Source organism: Dipodomys spectabilis, unplaced genomic scaffold (genome assembly GCF_019054845.1).
Source record: "Dipodomys spectabilis isolate Male_0828 unplaced genomic scaffold, ASM1905484v1 ptg000096l, whole genome shotgun sequence".
Lineage (NCBI taxonomy): Eukaryota > Metazoa > Chordata > Mammalia > Rodentia > Heteromyidae > Dipodomys > Dipodomys spectabilis.
In genome coordinates this window covers 15,585,511-15,605,375 of record NW_024870773.1, presented here as the reverse complement: position 1 = coordinate 15,605,375, position 19,865 = coordinate 15,585,511, and the positions used below count along the sequence as shown (strand labels likewise).

The window sequence follows — 19,865 nt, the reverse complement described above, 5'->3', positions numbered from 1 at the left end:
ACACAACCCTCAAAGATTTCTGTTTTCACTCCATATAACAGACTTCCAGTGCTTTATTTGCTTAGCAGTTCTGAATCTAAAAGTTGACTTGCATGGTTCATGCTCGTATCTGAACTTTGAAGTGAAGCCAACACATGATGTTGCTTGGCCTGGTAGCACACCATCTTGCTGTCACTGTTGTTTTGTTGGGAGAGTGGGAGGCTCTAAACACAAGGCTTAGTGAAAAGTGGATTCTGGATACATGTCTTGCCTTTTTGAGGTGGCAAACGACACTTAATGAGGCCCAAAGGGGCTTCATTCTTATGTTAGCAGAGGGGCATAATGGAAGTCAGATGGCTAATCTTAAAAGACAATCCAAGTCTTCATTCACAGATGTCACACTCTGAGCTCATCTTGCAACATTTGAAGGGAAATATACTGCCTTAAAGTCCTGAAATAGTCCAGTCCAACAGGACTTTCTTTGAGAATGTTAATTTCTTTCCTTTTTTTTTTTTTTTTTTCATTATCTGCTTAGTGTATGTGGCTATGAACACTTGAAATAGGTTTAAGGGAATCAGGAAATGAATGGTTAGTTTTACTTATAACCATCGATGAGTATTCTAGCATTTGGGGCAGTGCAATTCAAAATAACGTTTTTATTTTTTTTCCTTGATCCTTTGTTTTAAAAAGTGGATTCTAAAATAGCTCAACTTGTGGCTCCTTCAAAAAGTCATAAAGTTTCAATGCATTCTATTAAGAAGATACTGCATAGTAGCCTATAATATAGTGGTTATAGTTTGGCAATCCATAGCTTACTAAAGGTGATATAAAGTCTACAATGGGTAATTATCTCACAGTGGTTTCAAGTTCAGCATACATAGCACAGTGATATACACAGGATGCTCTCTGATTCCTCTTTGGAACAGCCACTTAACCTGTGTGTCTGACTTTACTCATGTGTAAATGCAGTTGACAATTATCATCTATATCCCACAGGACTGCTATAAGGTTATTCATATACAAGCATTTGTCCTGGTGTCTAACACTCCCTAGAAATCTGGCTGTTTGCAGACAGATGGGCCTCTTTGAAAGGGGTGGCTGGCTGTTCCTTCCATTTAGAGAGCCAGTTAGCTAGACTCTGTTCTGAGTTCAACCAAAGTGTCAACATAATACAAAAGGAGGTTCTTAATACAACACATGGAGTTATGACTGACTTCAACTAAGTAGAGTAAACATCATAAATAACTTAATCAGAGAGACTCCATGTGAACTGCCCCATAGATCAGGAAGTTTTCAGGAATGAAAAAAGCCTTTACTTCAATCTCTTCACCTCACAAGTAAGAGAATTGAGTGCAAGGAAAGCTAAGTGCCTTGAACACATTCAGTCAGGAACAGAATCAAGCTTGGGCCTACGGATCCATGATCCACCACAGACAACAAAATCAGGTCCTGTTTAATTTTCATCAAGCCAGCATTCCCTGCTGCTGATTCTCGTGTAAGTTTGGTCTGTCTTTCACATCACTTAGCTTACAGGTAGTTTTCTCAAATGTATGTATATACAATTCATAAACATTATTGCCCATATGTTCACAAAATACTGTTGCCAGTTGTCATCAAAACATGTAAAAGAATCTACAGTGAGTATTCTGATTAAAGTTTTCCCCCAAGATTACTAACTATATGTCTGAGAATAGACGAAAAAGCCTATAGTTAACAGAAATGAAATAGTCATAACAGAAAAAATGCCTTAAACCCTAATTACCTCCCCCAACACTAAAGTTAGTGGTGTATTGTGAGGAGCAATTTATGAGATTGAAGAAATAAGTACAATCCGGTGCCAGTGGCTCACATCTGTAACCCTAGCTACTCAGGAAGCTGAGATCTGATGATTGTGGTTCAAATCCAGTCCAGGCAGGAAAGTCCATGAGACTCTTATCTCCAATAAACTACTCAGAAAACCGGAAGTGGTGCTATGGCTCAAGTGGTAGAGGACCAGCCTTGAGTTGAAGAGCTGAGGGACAGTGCCCAAGCCCAGAGTTCAAGTCCCCGACTGACCAAAAAAAGAAAAAAAAGAGAAATGAGTACAGTGAGGTGGTAAAATGGAGTATCAGCGCTTGCTAGAAAAGATAGAAGGCTGTTGCTGGTAGTAGATTAAAGAGTCCTCCTAAAAATTCATGGACATTTAGATTCTCCTAGTGAATAAGGATCTCTGCATAGATAATTAAGATGAGATTTTCACTGGGATTATCTTGATTAGGGCAGGCTCTAAATCTAAGCAGAATGAGACAGAAAAGAAGGCATAAGGACATGTAGAAGGGGGTAAAGGGAGGATGGCCACAAAGGTTGGAGTGATGGGTCCACAAGCCAATGAATGCCAAGCATGGCCTGAAACCATGTCAATCATGGAAGAAGGAATGGACTGGCTTGCTTCCACCTCAGAACCTCCAGAATGTGATGCCACTGACTTCTCACCTGAATGGCCAGAGAATACACTGCTGTTGCTGTAAGATAACCATAGTTCATTCCCCCCAGCTTTATTTCCTCCTCCCTAGGAAATTAGAGACTTGGCAATTGTGTCTGTGGTAGTGAGCCTCAAAGGTGGTCTCTGGTGAGTCTCACCTCTGGGTGTTCACAGCCTTGTCTGGGCCCCTCCCATAGAAGGAGGCCCAATATGTACGAACAGGAGGCTGCTGTGGAAAGGGAAGGATGTGACTTCCAAGGCTAGGTCATTAAAGACGTAGAAGTTTTGCTTTCTCCTGACTCACTTGCTTGGGAAAGCAGGTCAGAAGGATGCTCGTGTGTCCTGGGTGACAGGGCAACCAGTAGTTACTGTCCATCAGGGTCCCCAAGCATCTCCCATAGCTCCAGGCAAGTCTTCAGAAGGCCTCAACCCCCAGTGACATCTCCACTCTGTTACCCAGCGAGGTGGCATTGAATTAGAGTCCCGTTAAAGTCTGGCCACATTGCTGACCCGCAGTGAGCGGGTGAATGATCGTCGTTTTGAGACTTTCGCTATGCAGCCCTAACTGCAATCACCAAAGACAGTGTGTGGCTCTTGGTTTCCTTTCTCCCAAGTCATTGCTACCATTTAGCTTGGGTGAAAAATGGAGGAAGGAGTCACCTCTCAATCTCCATTATTCTCTCACTATGAATTTGGCAAGTATCATTGGCTTTTTTATTTGAGGCTCATCTTACTTGCTCTGCTGCTCTGCCCAGTATAGCCAATCCACCATCATTTCCCCTGAGAGCCATCTTAATCCCCCCACCCCTCCAATATTGCCTTTTAAAAGCTATTTCATTGACTATTTATGACCTCTGGTGAAGCAGGAGAGAATTCAAGGTGAGCCTATGTGTGCCCCACGCTGGCTATGAAAAATTCCTTGTACCATTAAAACAGTCTGTGTGTTCTTCCTTGAATAGCCTTTACCCACAAAGCCTATGCATTGCCCTCCTGAGTTTTATGTTTCTCTGTTTCTCGTCTTCCCAATGTACTGCTTAGTATAGCTTAGTTCAGTACTTGCTTTATTTTTTAATAGGCTTTACTTTTGAGCTCTGCATCTAACAGGCAACACTTACTTGGCTCATACTTAAGTTTTAAGCTTAATATTATGTTGGTGCTGAGATGCATCTATGCTAATACATCTAATACGTTACTACTTCTAACTCATTTCTTCTCAAAGCTGTAGTGGAGCTGGGCTCAAGTGGTAGAGTGCCAGCCTTGAGCAAAAATGCTAAGGGACAGGCCCTGAGTTCAAGCTTTAGTACTGTCACACACAAAAAGGGTATAACAATGCAAAATGGAAAATGAAAAATTTTCAATGAAAACCAATGCCACATGAGGTGGCTCATACCTATAGTCCCAGCTATGGGACTTTCTCTATGGGAGAAAGAGGTAGGAAGATAATGATACAAAGTTGACCCCAGCCAAAAGCTAAAAAAAACACAACTAAAGCAAAATGGGCTGGGGGCCTGGCTCAAATGGTAGAGCACCTGCTTAGCAAGTGTGAGGCCTTGAAGTGAAACTCCAATACTGCCTCAATAAGTAATTAAAAGAGTGAGTAAATAAATGGCTTCTGGCTGAGCTTTTGAGAAGAGGTTCTGGGTGAGCAGTGTGTGGTGCGTGCAATCCTTCTTACCTGGAGGAATGTGTGAGCCCAGAGTCGAGATCTGATCTTTAGGACTGCACTTTCTCCTCCTCCTAATCGTCCCACTGAACAAGAGATTTGCAAACACTCGATATTTGTGCAGTTCTGAAAAATAGAACAACAGTGGCCACATGTCAGGGTCTTCAAACAGTCCCAGGGAATAAAAAGGAAGTCAGTTTATTTATGCTTTGTTTCTTCAGAAGTCAGTGCCTTATGTGTAAGTTTGATATAGTTTATTTAACGTAAAGGAAGAATAAATTAAGCTGGGCATGGGGTTTCTTGCTTGTAATTCCTGCTTGTAATTGCTAGACTGGCCTGGGCAAAAAGCTAGAGACCCTACCCGAAGAACAGACTAAAAGCAAAAGAATTGTGTGGGCTGGGAAGGTGGCTCAGTGGTAGAGCGCTTGCCTTGCATGCATGAGGCCCTGGGTTCCATTCCTCAGTACCACATAAGCAAAAAGAAAAAAGCCAGAAGTGGTGCTATGGCTCAAGTGGTAGAGTGCTAGCCTTGAGCTGAAGAGCTGAAGGACAGCGCCCAGGCCAAGAGTTCAAGCCCCACAATCAGACCGCCCCCCCAAAAGAATTGTGTGTATGTGTGTGTGTGTGTGTGGGGGGGGTTGAGCATGGCTTAAATGGTAGAGTACTTTCTAAGCAAGTGCCAAGATCTGAGTTCAAAACCCTAATGCCACCAAAAAATCCAACACAAATAAATGAACAACCTAATCAAAAGCATAGCTTAGTGATGATGATGAATAGATCTTAAATCCAGCATGTGCCTGGATTCATATAAGTGCCTTCCTTAGGACTCAAGTCATCTTCCTACAGGAGCTACTGGCCTTTCTGCTTCATTGGAAGAAACCCAGGTAGAAACATTAGTTCCACAATATTCCTTTCTATGTCAGCCTCCTTCTGTTGTAGAACAAGTCCTTCTGAGAGTACTATGCAGCCAGCTGTTCTTAAACTGTCCAGCTGTTTTCCTTTGTGTCAGGTAACTTTTAATTCAAAAACTACATGAATTACTGGAAAGAATTCATTAGGATGACATTTGACCTACCAAATCCTATTTTCTGATTCTGGTATGGAAACATCAGAATCCAGATAAGTTGTTTTGCACAGAAAATGCTTTTCTAATTGTGCTGGAGAGAGAGTCATACAAGAAGTTTTCTTGAAAGAGTAAAATTGATGGGAGAGGAGAGGTGAAGTAAGGAGAGAAGAGAAAAGGAGGGATGAGATAAGAGGAGAAGAGAGATGAGAAGAGGAGAAGAAAGGAGAGGAGGAAAGGGAAGAGAGAAGAGGAGAAAGGGGAAGAGGGGAGGAGAGATGAGAAGAGGAGAGAAGAGGGGAAAGGAGGAAGGAGAAAGGAGAGGATAGAGGAGAAAAGAAAGAAAAGGGAGGAGAGGGGAGGAGAAAGAGAAGAGAGATGAGAATGGATAAAATAGGAAGAGAGGAAGAAAGGAGAGAGGGGAGGGGTGAGGAGAGGACAAAGGAGGAGAGGGGAGAAGGGAGGGAAAGAGAAGAAAGAGGAGAGGAGAGGAAAGGAGAGGAGAAGAGAAAAGAAAGGAGAAAGGAGAGAAGGCTGCAGATAGAAGAGATGTCCATGAGAAATTCTAAGACATGGATTGTCAAAGGTAGGCAAGAAAGTTTGTGGGGAAGCCAGGAGATGCAAATAGCTTGAGGATGAGGCCAACAGTATCAAATGCTGAAGAGAAATCAAGAAAGACAAGGGCACTGTAAGCTGAGCAGGGAAAGGGACACTGAATCGTTTGGAGAGGAGGAAGGACATGGGGTTGACAATGAGGAAGCCAGCAGGGACCCAAGATGAGGAAGGCCGGGGATGTTCTTAGATGGAGGAGAATTATACTTCCATGTTAGAGATGCAAATTGAGAATTATGATCTCCAAACAGGATGTTGGCATTTGGCACTTCCAAATTCCTAATCAGTAATGTGATTCACTAGGTTGTTTTCAATCAAACTGTGGGAGGTCTTACTAAGCTTTGGCTTTCAGAATAACTTTGCATAATCATTCCTTATCCCAGAGCTGCCTTGACTCCAAGATGTAGGAGGTAGGGGGAGGGTGTAGGGATTGGAGTTTTTGAGCCAATAAGAGGAAAAGAAGATAAAACAGCAGTTAAAAAATCAGAGGTGGAAATCAAGTATTACCTTGAACAGTCAGGTACATTTCTGGGATATCTAGAAGTTAAAAATGTCACGGGAGGTAAAGATTGGGGGATCAAAGTTCAAGGCCAATCTAGGTTAAAAGAAGGTTTTTGAAACCCCATTTCAACCAATGGCTGGGTTCAAGTGGTGTGTGCCTGCCCATCCCCAGTGACATGGGGAAACAGAAACAGGAGGATCACAGTCCAGACCAGGATAAAAACATAAAGTGAGACCTTCCTTGAAAATAACCAACACCCAAAGTAGCCAGTGATGCGACTCTAAAGCATAAGGCATTGAGTTCTCTTCAAAGCCACTGGCTCAGGGCCTGTGGTGGCTGACCAACTAGTCCTTTAAGCTTCAGAAATGGGCTAATACCACACTTGGTGTTTTCACCTCTCATTGTCTGAAGTAGCCGCCATCCATGATTTAAGGGGAGCCAAAAGGGTCATTACCACAAACACTCCTCAATCCTCATTGGACATCCATTTTCTTTTCTTGCCATGTGTCCCCTCCCAAATTCTCAGGCAGATCTGGGCATCAGAGGAGACCGAAAAGCCGGCTTGAAGTGCGCACCATGGATGTGGCGCGGGTACTGCATCGCGTGCCATTGTTCACCCCGGGTTCTGTGCCCATGGGGACCACTCACCAGGATCTTGGCGGGGCTCTGTCTGTGGAGCAGGGCTGCGGGCACCTCCCGCTTCCGGATGAGATGAGGGATGGTAGAGTTTCGCAGGAAGGCGCTGAGTTCTGGGGTGTCCTCGGGGGAGGCGGCGGGCTGCAAGCAGGGAGCAAGAGAGTCACACACGGTTCCTTCACTGTGGTCGCCTTGTCGTGGGTGTGAACGCTAAGCCATTTCCCACCAGTGGAACTGGAGCCACGCCAGAGCGCAAAGGAAGCTCAGAAGCAGCCCGTCCCTTCTCCAGTGTAAGGATCAGAGACGAAGAAGAACGAGGCTGCCATCAACCCACAGCATCAGCATGGGGTGCTGGCTTTTCAGGTACGAGCTATATACTTCTAATCCTTTCCTTTCATTCTTCAGTGGGGCTGGAATAAGTGGAGGAACTTTGTGGGTAGGGATGGTAGATCCTGAGGTAGCAGGAAAGTGGGGGACCAGCCCAAGGCTGCATCCCCAATCTTGTGCTGAGGAGACAATCAGGGCTTGCCTAAAATACGTCTTGTGCATGATGAAGATCGATTTCTGTCACAGGTGTGTGTGTGTGTGTGTGTGTGTGTGTGTGTGCGCGCATGCACACGCAAGCATTCTAAAACTGGTGATTTTTATTTAAAATCTCAGGCTTCATTCTGGGGACATCTGATGGCTGAACAAACTATTTGAAGAGTTCTAGTTAATCCCACACAATAGCCTAGTTATATCATTTTATCTTGTTTTTGATGAGCACTAAGGTTTGAACTCAGGGCTTTGTTTTCTAGGCAGACACTATCACTGGAGTCATGTCCCCAGCCATTTTAGTTTAGTTTTTTGCTGTTGTTTCTTTTAAGAAACGGTTTTACATCTTTGGTTGGGAACAGCCTCCAAATGACCTACCTAGACCTCCAAAGTCGCTGTGGTTACAAATGCATGACAACATGTCTGGCCTATGCCTTGAGCTGGTGTTCTTGCTAACTTCTGTCGGAGATGGCTTTGTACCATGATTCTTCTTGCCTTCTCCTAAGAAGCTGTGATTACAGATTTGTCCACCATGCCTAGCACTATCCATATTATTTAAACCAGGGATGTTGGGAAAACATTTTTTTCTGCCAAGGGCTATTTGGGTATTTATATTAACATTTTTTGTGGCCATATGCATAGCAATACAAGAAGAGTAAATGAGAAAGAAGGAAGTGGAGCTAGCAAGTTCAGTTTGGAAATAAATGGAAGGGTCAGGTCTTGAAAGAGGACACAGGGTCAAGTTTTCGGCTCCCTGTTTGTTTTGACAATGGAGGAAATGTAAGTAAGTTTACTGGAGCCAGGGAAGGAACCATTAGAGAGGGAGAGGTTGAAGTCAGGAAATTGGGTGGGGGGGGGCATTTGACTCTGGAGATGGAAGACTAATTGTCATTCTTCTGAAAGTGTTGGCATGTAGTTGGGGATGGGAGAGAGATGGTTTGCAGGTGTGTGAAGTGGAACAGGGTCATGATGTGATGGGAAAATGGATTGCTTGAACATGCTCTTGTTTTAGGTCACCAATTATTAACATGAAAGGGAACAATTAGGAAGCACAAGGAGAATAGTGAAGATTTGGAGAAACAGGAAGAGAGTGAGAGGGATAGATTTCCCAGTGACACCACCTGTCCATTAGTACTTCCTCTGTTAATCCATAATGGCACCACCAAGTCAGGGGCACAGGAGCCAGACTGTGAAACTAGTCATGGCTGAGATGTTCAGGGCTTGGACTGGAAGGATATATTTATTGGAGACATTAAGTTAAGGAATCTTGTAAAGAATGACTGAAGTAACCTATCCTGGATTTCAGGACTGTTGGAAAAGGAAGTATCCATAGTAAAGAAGGAAAGGTTTAGGGAACAAGAGAAGTGAGAACATTATAAAAAATAAGAGAATGACATGATGGATATGAGGCTGACTCAAGTATTTTGGAAGTAGGGAACTTAGAGGAAATGTTAAGCCCAGTAGCTGAAGGACTGGGAGGTAAAGTTTGTGGAAGTGAAGTGGGGTCTTGGGCAATCTGATTTCTGGAAAATTCCAGAGCAGTGGCCATAAGCAGGCCCTCTGAAGAGGACAAATTAGAGTTGCTCAACCTGGAGGCATGGATGTCGCCAAGCACTTTTAGAGCACATGCCTACCAAGGTCATGAGTTCAAATCTCACGATTGCCAAAAATAAGACTTACTGGATCAATGATAAGAGGTATAGACTTTATTTTCTAAGACAGAAATTTGAGCTTAGCAAAATGGGACTTGTGGGGAATCTCAGATTTTTCATGTGTGTTCTATCATATGCTTACTCTGTGTGTGGTGTGTATGTGTATGTGTATGTGTGTGTGTATATGCTTTCTATTTTTTTGTTTATTTTGAGACAAGGCTTTACTATGTGGTCTGGGTGGTCTTTGAAACTCAGAAACATTTGCCTCAGTCTTCCTAGTGCTGGAATTATAGATTCGCACCACCATGCCTAATTTCTATTTATTTAGTTATTTAGTTAGTTAGTCGTGGGACTTGAACTCTGGGACTGGGCATTGTCCCTGTGCTCTTCAGCTCAGGCTAGTGCTCTACCACTTGAGCCACAGTGCCACTTCTGGTCTTCTAGTGGTTTATTGGTGATAAGAGTCTCATGGACTTTTCTGCCTAGGCTGGCTTTGAACTGTGATCCTCAGATCTCAGCCTCCGGAGTAGCTAGGATTATAGGCATGAGCCACTGGCGCCTGACTGATTTCTATTTTTATAGATTGCTGATAGCTATGCTACAGAGGTTAGCTCTATAGTTAACCAAAATATGGAGAAAAGTGTTAGAACTATGGAGCTGGACGTCAGTGGCTCATGCCTATAATCCTAGCTACTCAGGAGGCTGAGATCTGAGGATCACAGTTCAAAGCCAGCCTGGGCAGGAAAGTCCATTAGACTCTTATCTCCAATAAACCACCAGAAAACTCGAAGTGGTGCTGTGACTCAAGTGGTAAGGCTCTCGCCTTGAGCGGCAAAGTGCAGGGACAGCGCCCAAGCCCAGAGTTCAAGCCCCATAACTGACCCCCCCACCAAAAAAAGAACTATGGAATAATTTTTTCCTCATAAGTTACAGTTTATGATTAATATCAGTATTGGTATTATAAGACAACTGCCCAAAGACAAGAACTTCTTTGTGGGGTCATCAGCTGCAGCCTATGTACAAATAAAGGACACTTTCTGTGGCGATAGCTTTGTTAACAAATATCCACAAGTAGTCTCTCAATAAACACTGGACTTTGAACCAGAGCGTGAGTCCACTGCAAAGAAGGGGTTGGTAGAGCACAATTCTTTTTGAAATACTATTTTTCAAGTAGAAGAATGCCATTTTGTTTTATATTGTATATTATCTTTTTGGCTAGTACTAGGGTTTGAACTCAAGGCTTCATACCCAGAGTTCATCTTGCTTGATCAGCTGGTGCTCTACCACTTGAACCATGCCTCCAGCCCTGCAATTTGCCTTTTTTGGAGATGGAGTCTCACAGACATTTTTGCTTGTGCTGAGTTTGAAATTCAATCCTCCAGGTATCAGCCTCGTGAGTAGCCAGGGTTATAGGCGTATGGCCACTAGTGCTTGGCTGGAAGGCCTCTTTAAATACCACAGTCAAAAGGGCTCCAAAAAGCTTACAACAAAAGTTTTCTCAAGTAGCATTCCAGAAATTATTTTAAAAAGCACAAGGCAGAAAGCAGGGAAGAAGTTATCCAAGAAATGTCAACAACAGTTCAAGTCCATTTTCTAGATGAACATTGGGAGACTATTGAATAGTTGGTCATGACCCACAGGCCACGTGAACACCAGCGGAATGAAGAAGCTTAGCCTGGAACTCTGGGCACCCATGATATGCAAATCAGAGCATGGATGTGCTCAAGGCTTTGAGAAGCTAGTGGTGGTAAGCCTTGAAGCCTCATCCTCAAGACAAATGAAAATGGCTTCTTTCTGCAATAAGGAAATAATTGTCAGTAAAGATGTTTCATCCTCCAGCTGCTACTCAGCATTTGACCCCAACAAAAGTTTTCTCTTGGCATATCTCTTTACCAAGCTCTTTATTCTGGTATAGGGTTAAATCTATGGATTAAAGGAGCTAGTGCAGCCACAGTGTGTGTTGCAGTTGGAAAAGGAAGGAGATGAGGGAAAAGAAATATAAGAGCAGCCAGGATCCAAGAAAAGCAATGCAGACTCAATCATTTTTGTGATGTGTTTTTGGATTTCAGGTATTCCTAGCACACAAGAAACAGCAAACTATTCGCAAAGACTTCTTTGTCTATAATTAAATCTAAGTGGAGACAAGCCCAGGGGATTGACTGCCATATAATTAGGACTTTAAAGGGTCAGGATTTGTGGGGAGAGGAAAACCCTACTTTTTATTTTTATACTTCATGCAAAGTATAACTAGAAGGATCCATTTACTTCATTGTTGGTACTGAAGCCATTTATTTTTTGGTGCTGGTCCTAGGACTTGAACTCAGGGCCTAGCTTTTTTCCCCTCTGCTCAAGGCTAGCACTCTACATTTGATCCATAGCACCACTTCCTGGATATAAGAATGTTGTGGGTTTTCCTGTCGCAGCTGGCTTCAAACCATGGTCCTCATATCTCAGTCTCCTGAGTATCTAGGATTACATATGTGAGACACTAGCACTCAGTGTTATTTAAGCTCTTATGAGTCTTTGGACCTTATAATTTTACACTGTAAGGTATAAATGGGATTGACTGGCTTGGAGCCCTGTTCAGGAAGTGGAAGTTGTAGAGCTGCAGGAACTTACTGGAGGCTTGATTGGCCTGGGCTATATAAAGAGACACCATCTACAACTAATCAATTAAATATATACACACATATATATGTATGTGTGTATGTGTAGGAGGGAAGAAGGGAAGGAGGGAGGGAGAGAGAGAGAATGAGTAAGAATGCTGTTTAGAAACTGACAAATGTCCATGTGGTTTGAATTAATGAGAACCAGTAGACAGGCAGTTAGAAAAGAAAGTGCTCTTAAGGATAAGACAAGTATGCAAATTTGCCAAGCCGCTGTCTACAGGCCCGCTTGATTCTAAAAAAAAACAATGATTTTCAGGACGGACATCCTTGACAAATGAACTGATTTTGTGTTTTGCTGCCCATGGTTGTGCAATTTGGACTTCTGTGGGATCAGTCCTGTGGAGGAGAGGACGAGATGCTATGGTGATCTCCTGGTTTTCATGGCTGTACTGATATGCGCTTCCTAGTCCAGGCCCTGGCCTAGTCTACACAGGTTTTACCCCAGGATTCTTCTTTCTTGAAATTAGTTCTGGACTGTGTCCCGTGATCTCAAAGCTGGTTACATGTGAGCATCATTGTCTTCCTCTTCGAGACACAGTCTCATACTGAATAAACCTTTTCTCTTCGCATCACACACTTGGCTGTGTATTACCAAGCCTTGCCAATTGCAAAACAAGTCTTTTACTCTTTATTAAACTTTTGGTTCCTAAGTTTGGTTTCCTTTTTCAACCTTGTCTTATCGAAAGATTGTAGCCTGTTTGAAGGATTCTCCAAACCTCAGGATAAAGTCTACGAAAATAACAAAATTGATCATTATTCTACTGTCTTTAGTGTAGTTGAGAAATACTTTAAAATTTCTATTCCAAGGAGGATCTGGAACAAATTAGATTTAATGGATTGGTCTGAATGCTACAGACAGTTGAATGCTGGTACAATGTGGTAGGTGGTAGAATGTGTAGAAATTGGCTACACTAAAAATCCTCTCCTTCGAACCCAGAGCATGCTGCCCAGAGTAAAACCTTTCACAGATGTCTACCTATGTCCCTAAGGTGGGAGAAGATGGTTGTCAAACCAGAGAAGGTAGCACCCATCATGGTGGAACAGAAGCCCGAAGGCAGCAACATTGTCTTTGGGAGGCCAAAGTGAAAGGAGGGGAGAAATGACCTCAGTAGGTCTTGATTTCCTCAGCTGGGAAAATGAGGGTGTGTGTGGCTCTCCCACCGTCTGAACTCTCGTTCCTACCCAGGCTTCTGCCTTCCCTCAGATCTGAGGATTGGACAATGTGAGCAAAGGAAGTTGAACGAATCCCCAGGAAGCCCATGATGAGGTGGGCTCTTAAATATAAAAACATGTGCTCATGTCTGCCTGTGTGGTCATCTTTGCCCCACCCTAGCTTAGTGACTGATGATGCTTTGTGTTTGTACCAGAATTGGGGTGGATGTGAGTAAGAGTGTTTGCTCACTATTTCCCAAAGAAGCCACAGGTAAGAATGATCAAATGGTGGCTCACAAAACAGTCACTATCCCCTCCTTCGACCTAGAGACATTAGGGTCATTTATTGGAATAATTAAATGATATCCTTTTCTGTTATGAAAACCAAACCATGTTATGGTCAGACTTATCAGCCTTTGAGGCTTGTGTGAGAAGACATTGAGGTCTGTGTTGCATTTGGAACACATCATCAGTTTGTAGACGGGTTGGATTTCAGGAGGGTTTGGGCTAGATGCTTGGCACATAGAATGTATTTCTCTTTAGAAATGATATTTTAAATGGTAGCTCAGTTTCTCAAGCCAGTCCACAAAATCCTACTTAAGCCTCAAAATAGTTTTGATGCCATAAAACTGTGTATTTGTAACAAAAAAAATATCCAGGGCTGTGGCCAGCAGTGATTAAAAAAATACATTGTTTTCAGTCTATGATTTCCAATGCTGATATTTAGGTATGAGTAGGTCTAAGGAGAGGGAAATGAGAGTGCGTGTGGAAGCTTTGTAGAGCCTCTAAGAAGATACCAGGGCCATTCCACAAACTTTGGAGTTGATGACACTAGTTTCTTGGAATGGGTGGACTAGCAAAGGCTTCTAAGGAAATCTGGATAGTTCCCTTTTCATAAACTCGCTCTTCTCTCCTCCTTCCTCCTTCTATTCCTCCCTCCCTCTCCCTTACTCCCTTTCTCCTTGCTTGCTTGCTTCCTCCTTCTCTCCATCCATCCATCCATCCATCCATCCATCTCTTCCTTTCCTCTCTCTTTTTCTTTTTAAAGAAATCTATGTGTGTGAGAAAGCCAGGCATGGTGGTCCATGCCTATAATCCCAGTACTTTGGAATCAGAGATGGGAAGATTTTTGAATCCAACCTGAACTACATACTAAGATCTTGTTTCCAACAAAACCCCAAACCAAACGAAACCAAACCTAAACAAAGTTAAAAAAAATCTGTAAGAGGGCTGGGAGGAGGCAGCGGAGGAGGAAATTCTTTTCAGTCAGTGGTGAGCAAAATGAGAACACACAGAGGAGGGAAAGGTTGACTAGAAAAACGTGTGTGCACCAAAGAGAAAGGGATTTAGCTGAAAGGAGCTTGTCTGCCCAGCTGCGGAGGAAGACGTGGAAGAGCTGTGAAAACACCTTCACTTCAGAAACTTGCCTTGGGGGTTCTCTATGACAGGCCCAGGATGAGTCTGGGATCTTTTGGGGGCTTATCCAGTGGGGTCCTGATCATCTTCCAGAAGGTGGAAGGATTTGTGGGAAGTGGGCTGTCTTAAGACACAGATGTTTAGTCACTTCCTCCAAATAGCAGGACAAATGGTCAGACTAATACAGCATGCCTGCAACTGGGTAATCTATAAAGGAAAATTTAGTTTAGCTCATGGTTCAGGGAGCTGGCATTTCCAGGAGCATGGAGCTGTTATCAGCTTCATGGTGGAAGGACAGAAGGGGTCAATATGGACAGAGAGGAAGGAAGAGAGTGTCTCACAAGCCAAAGTCCTTTCTGTCACAACCTGCTCCTACAGTGCTTTACCCCTCCAAGGGGAACACTCTCACTCACTCTTGTTAGAATGGTATAATCCATTCCTTAGGGCGTAGCCTCTTGACCTAAACATCCCTTAAAGTTCCCACAGTTCTTCAATACAGCTACTACACTGGAAGCCAAATTTCAACGTGAGTGTTGGAGAGGGTGCACCATCCCCAAACCATAGGAAAAACAGTGAGAAGTTGTACCTTAGTCCACTGCTTGGATTAAGCAAGATTGAATACTGGGATTTAGTGAATGCCTTTAACAAATACTTTTCTGTTCTCTATTCCTTTTATTAAACCTAGTTGCATTCTCTGCTTTTAAATATAACCCAGAAATCAGTCTTGAGGCAAGTATTTAAATTTGATAATGCAGTTAAAAATCATTAGACCTGTGGTGCTGAAGAATTACTGAAATGCTTTTCACCAATTTTGAATTCTTAGTTTAAGACAGAACATTCTCTAGGAAGAAATATGATTACAAGGAAGTTAATAAGAACTTCAAGAAATTATTTAATGTCTTAAGAGGAAGGTATTTTTCAAGTACTCTTAATTGTTTATAGCAGTGACATAAAATATACTGAATTTTGATCTCTTAAAAAATCTATTAATAAGCTGGGTGCCAGTGGTTCATGCCTATAATTCTAGTTACTCAGGAGGCTGAGATCTGAGGATTGTGGTTCAAAGCCAGCCTGGGTAAAAAGTCCCCATGAGACTATCATCTACAATTAACCACTCAAACACTGGAAGTGGCTGTGGCTCAAGTGGTAGAGTGCTAGCCTTGAGCACAAAGAGGCTCAGGGACAGCACCCAGGCCCTGAGTGCAAGCGCCATAACCAACCCCCAAAAATCGATTCTTAGCTGGGTACTAGTGGCTCATGCATATAATCCTAGCTACTCAAGAGGTTGAGGACTGTGGTTTGAAACCAGCCTCTACACACAAGTCTTTAAGACCCCATCTCCACTTAATCAGCATAATGCCAGAACAGAAACATGGCTCAAATGCCATGAACAAGAAAGTCTAGTGAGAGTGGAAGATCCTGAGGTCAAGCCATTGTACCAGCATGCATGTATGCATAACCTTCTCTTCCCTTTATTAATAAAAAAGTCTTTTAGGGGCTATCTTGATGGCATACATCTGTAATTACAGGTATTTGGGAGGCGAAAGAAAGAGGATTGTTGTTTGAGGCTGGCCGGGCAAGAGCATGAGACCTTATCCAAAAAACAAATTAAAAGCAAAAGGATTGTAGGCATGGCCCAAGGGGGAGAGTGCTTGTTAGAAAGTGTGGGATTCTCGGGTTGGGAAGGTGGCTCAGTGGTAGAGCGCTTGTCTTGCATGCATGAGGCCCTGGGTTCGATTCCTCAGCACCACATAAGCAAAAAAAGAAAAAAGCCATAAGTGGCGCTGTAGCTCAAGTGGTAGAGCACTAGCCTTGAGCTGAAGAGCTGAGGGACAGCACCCAGGCCCCCACGACTGGACTCCCCCCCCAAAAAAAAGAAAGTGTGGGATTCTCAACAAAAAAACAAAACAAATCAAACCAAACCAAAAACAAAAAAGGTCCTTTCAAAACAAGTTCTTTAGACCTCCTGGGGCACAGATCAAATATAATAAAAGTACTTTGAAACAAAAATCTGTAACTAATGCCTTTTCTACTTTTCTCCAAATTTAGAATTTCAAGAATTCATAGATTGTTCCAGTAAGATATTTTAGAGAGCTGTTTTTTCATCATATAACCAAATCTTATGTTCAGTTTTCTCTTTACAGCGAAAGTCTAAGTGTGTATTAAGGGTAGCAGAGAATGGAGTGTTTTTAGCCTATACTGCCTCTTTAGTTTGCATGAGTCTGTCAACATTTCAGAAAAGTTATCTGTGAGTACTCTCCCAGTCACTATAAATGATTGCTAAATTGACTCAAAGAAAAAAACAACAACTCACAACCAACGTGGTATACACCAAACAAGTTACATAATATATACAAACATATGTAAACAGTGTCAGATATAAGTTAAACATTACACTCAAAAGCAGTGAGAAGCCTCCTGCGCGATTGCGGGCTTCCAGGATCTGTGTGTAAAATAGCACGCAGCATGTCACATACTGAACGTTTAAGATTTGAATTACTGATGTGTTCTACATTAACACTCAGAGACCTTATTTTATAATAAGTTGCTGTCATTGAAGATGTTGAAATCATTTCAATGAAGGGCAAAGAAAGAAGAAACTGGGGTGGAGGAAGTACAGGAAGGAAGTCTTCTAAATGATTTTTATGGACTACAAATGGCTTTATTTATTGCTTCCCTCAGAAGAGGGACACTGGTGCCCAGTAAACCCTTTACTATTGAGGCTTCTTTGATTCTTTCTGTCTCTGAACAGAGGCACAAGTGGGGTGAGAAAAGAGAGCCTTTCAGAGTGAGTAATGACTAGGGCAGAGGCAGACCTGTGGCCTCATGGTCTAGTCAGTACTTCAGGAAGTCTGACCTTATACCAGGGACATAGTGTTCTTGTAGACAGTGGGACAGTGCTCTTCATAAATGAGCTTGTCCTCTCAGGAAAACATCTGATTGTGTTTATTTTCCTACAGATGCGACATTTTTGAGAGCTCATTCCCTTTTTTCCTTCTCGGAAGAAAATGGAGCCAAATTTGGATATTAATTAACTAATTAATTCATTTGGCACATGGCTATCTTAATACCACTTGAGCAATACCTCCAGTTCTGACTTTTTCTTTGCTGGTTAATCAGAGACAAGAATCTCTTGGATTTGTCTGGCCAGCCTCATTTAGAATCTCGATATTTGGATCGCAGCCTCCTGAGTAGCTATGATGACAGGCAGGAGCTCCTGGCACTGGGCTGTTAGAGCTTATTTTGAGGATCAGGTTCAGACCACGATCTTCCTATCTCTACTTTTGGAATAGCTGGGATTACAGGGGTACACAATGATGTCTGATAAACTTTGGATCTTAATCTATATGCAATTGGCCTTTTGTGGACACTTAAGTTTTTTGTTCATGAACACTGGCAGTGTGGATAAGAGAGGGGAATGGGTAGAGGAGCAGTTCTCAGCCCTCCTCTGCCTGTATTTGAACAGGCATTGAGTTGACTAGAATGTATTGAGCAGTCTGAGCACTACTGCCTTGGACTTCTCTGCATTTGGTTTCCTGCCATGGGGCTCTGACCATTGCAATCTGGGGCCTTGCGATGACCTTAGCTAATTGTTCCATTTTACCGCTTGCTACTGACAGCAGGTGAAAGAACCCATTTTGGCAATGATCCTTCTGTCTTTGGGTGATATACCACAAAGTCCTTGAAAATAGCATTCTGTATGAGCTCCTCAACTATGGCCTACCTACTGATGATTTGGTTGAGCTGCTAGTCAAATAATTTATAAAAACCTACCAGTTGAAATAAGTCAGTGACTGGTGACTGTGAACGATCAACCAAGAGGCATTTAAGTTTTCTAGATTATGAGATTTTCAATTAGGCTTGGCACTTCGTAAGATGGAAAGCTCTGATCAGAGATCCTTCGATCAACATAGAACAGCTTCATTTTGTTTTCAACAAGACCCCGTTTTAATTGTTTTTCCTTCCCATGAAAGACAAAGCTACTGATGAGACCAGACTCCCACCTTGATATCCTGTGGGTTGATATCAGGATTTGTTTGACATCGTAGCGGCCCCAGAGTTTGAAGATGGAAGATGTAGAGAAGAAACTCAGCCCTCGCGGAGAATGGCCAACCCACCTCCAGGACAGTGTCACTGATGGAGCTCGGCCCAATATTGTGTAGCTGCAAGCAAGAGACATATTATGAAATGACACAGCATGAGTCAGGAAGATGAAACCCAACTCCACATAAAGTAAAGAAAGAGCCAGTGAGAGCATAGGGACCACTCCGGAAGCCCGATGTGCTGGTGTTCATAGAGAAAACACTTTTAATCTAGAACCCCAGGTGGAGATTCCACAGATTGAATATCCCTTATCTGGAAATGTTTTGGATTCTAGATTTTGGAATATTTTCACCATAAGATACCATGATGAAGAATGATAATGAGGGCTACCTATCTTGGGGGAAGATATGTTGGGAATGGGACTAAGCACAAAATATGTCAAAGCAAAAACATAGATCAGTGCTCTGCAAATATGTTAGCCTAAAGGAAATCTTAGGATTTTTTTTTTTTTGCAGTTGTGGGGCCTGAACTCTGGGCCTGGGCGCTGTCCCTCGGCTCTTTAGCTCAAGGCTAGCGCTCTACCACTTGAGTCACAGCACCACTTGTGGGTTTTTCTGCTTATGTGGTGCTGAGGAATCGAACCCAGGGCCTCATGCATGCAAGGCAAGCACTCTACCACTGAGCCACCTTCCCAGCCCTCTTTTGATTTTTTTTTTTAGTGTGCTCGTATTTGTCTATCACTCACTCATCACATGAGATCAGGTGTGGAATTTTCCACTTACTGTCAGTGCTCAAAAAGGTTTGAAGCCCATGTTGGTTTTTTCAGAGGAGGAAAATTCAACCTGCACGAACCATGTCTGATCATTCCAATGTTTACCTTGCATTTCTATGAATGCTATGGTAGCACTAGAAATGCAATCTTAATTACGTGCTCTCAAAACTTAGAGATTCTTTATGCTGAAATCTGTTCCTCTTGCCTGACTACTGACTTGTCAATTGCAACCATATGTGACAAACTCTCTTTCACCCTCTGGGAAAAACAGCCATTCATCAAGTGCCAGGGCTGTTCTGAGTGAGCCTTCCAAAGCTTAGCAACTTCTGTTTCAATCAGCAAATCCCAATGAAAGAAAGCCCACATCTCATAAGGAGGTGAGAGCTTTGTAAATCCATAGATCTCATGCTCAGAGGGTGCAAAACATCTTGTCCGAAACACTAAGCATATTTAAATTTGTTGTGGATTTAGAAATCGACTTTCACGTTAGCAAGGATCTTCTTTTCCTCCACAGTTTGACAATGATCATGATCTATAAAACAACGTGTTATTGTTTTTGCTTATTAGATACACTAGATAACTCACATGATCAGAAAGGAAGAGAATGCCATTCATTGATACAGTATATTTTAGGACAGGAGATTAGCATGTAAGAAGCACTGGACGATTGCTTTGGCATTACTGGTAATTGCTGTTGACTTTTATGATTT

General features: G+C 42.6%; 1 protein-coding gene across 1 annotated transcript in view; it reads right to left on the bottom strand.

The window, feature by feature from the left end:
* Itga8 (integrin subunit alpha 8) overlaps nt 1-19,865 on the bottom strand; it is a 167,889-nt gene that overhangs the window by 18,388 nt on the left and 129,636 nt on the right. Inside the window, exons 25-27 of the mRNA XM_042686085.1 lie at nt 18,344-18,502; nt 6,929-7,057; nt 4,116-4,229 (exon numbers count right to left, since the gene is read on the bottom strand). Of these exons, the coding sequence (XP_042542019.1) occupies nt 4,116-4,229; nt 6,929-7,057; nt 18,344-18,502 (402 nt within the window). The remainder of the gene's footprint in view (nt 1-4,115; nt 4,230-6,928; nt 7,058-18,343; nt 18,503-19,865) is intronic.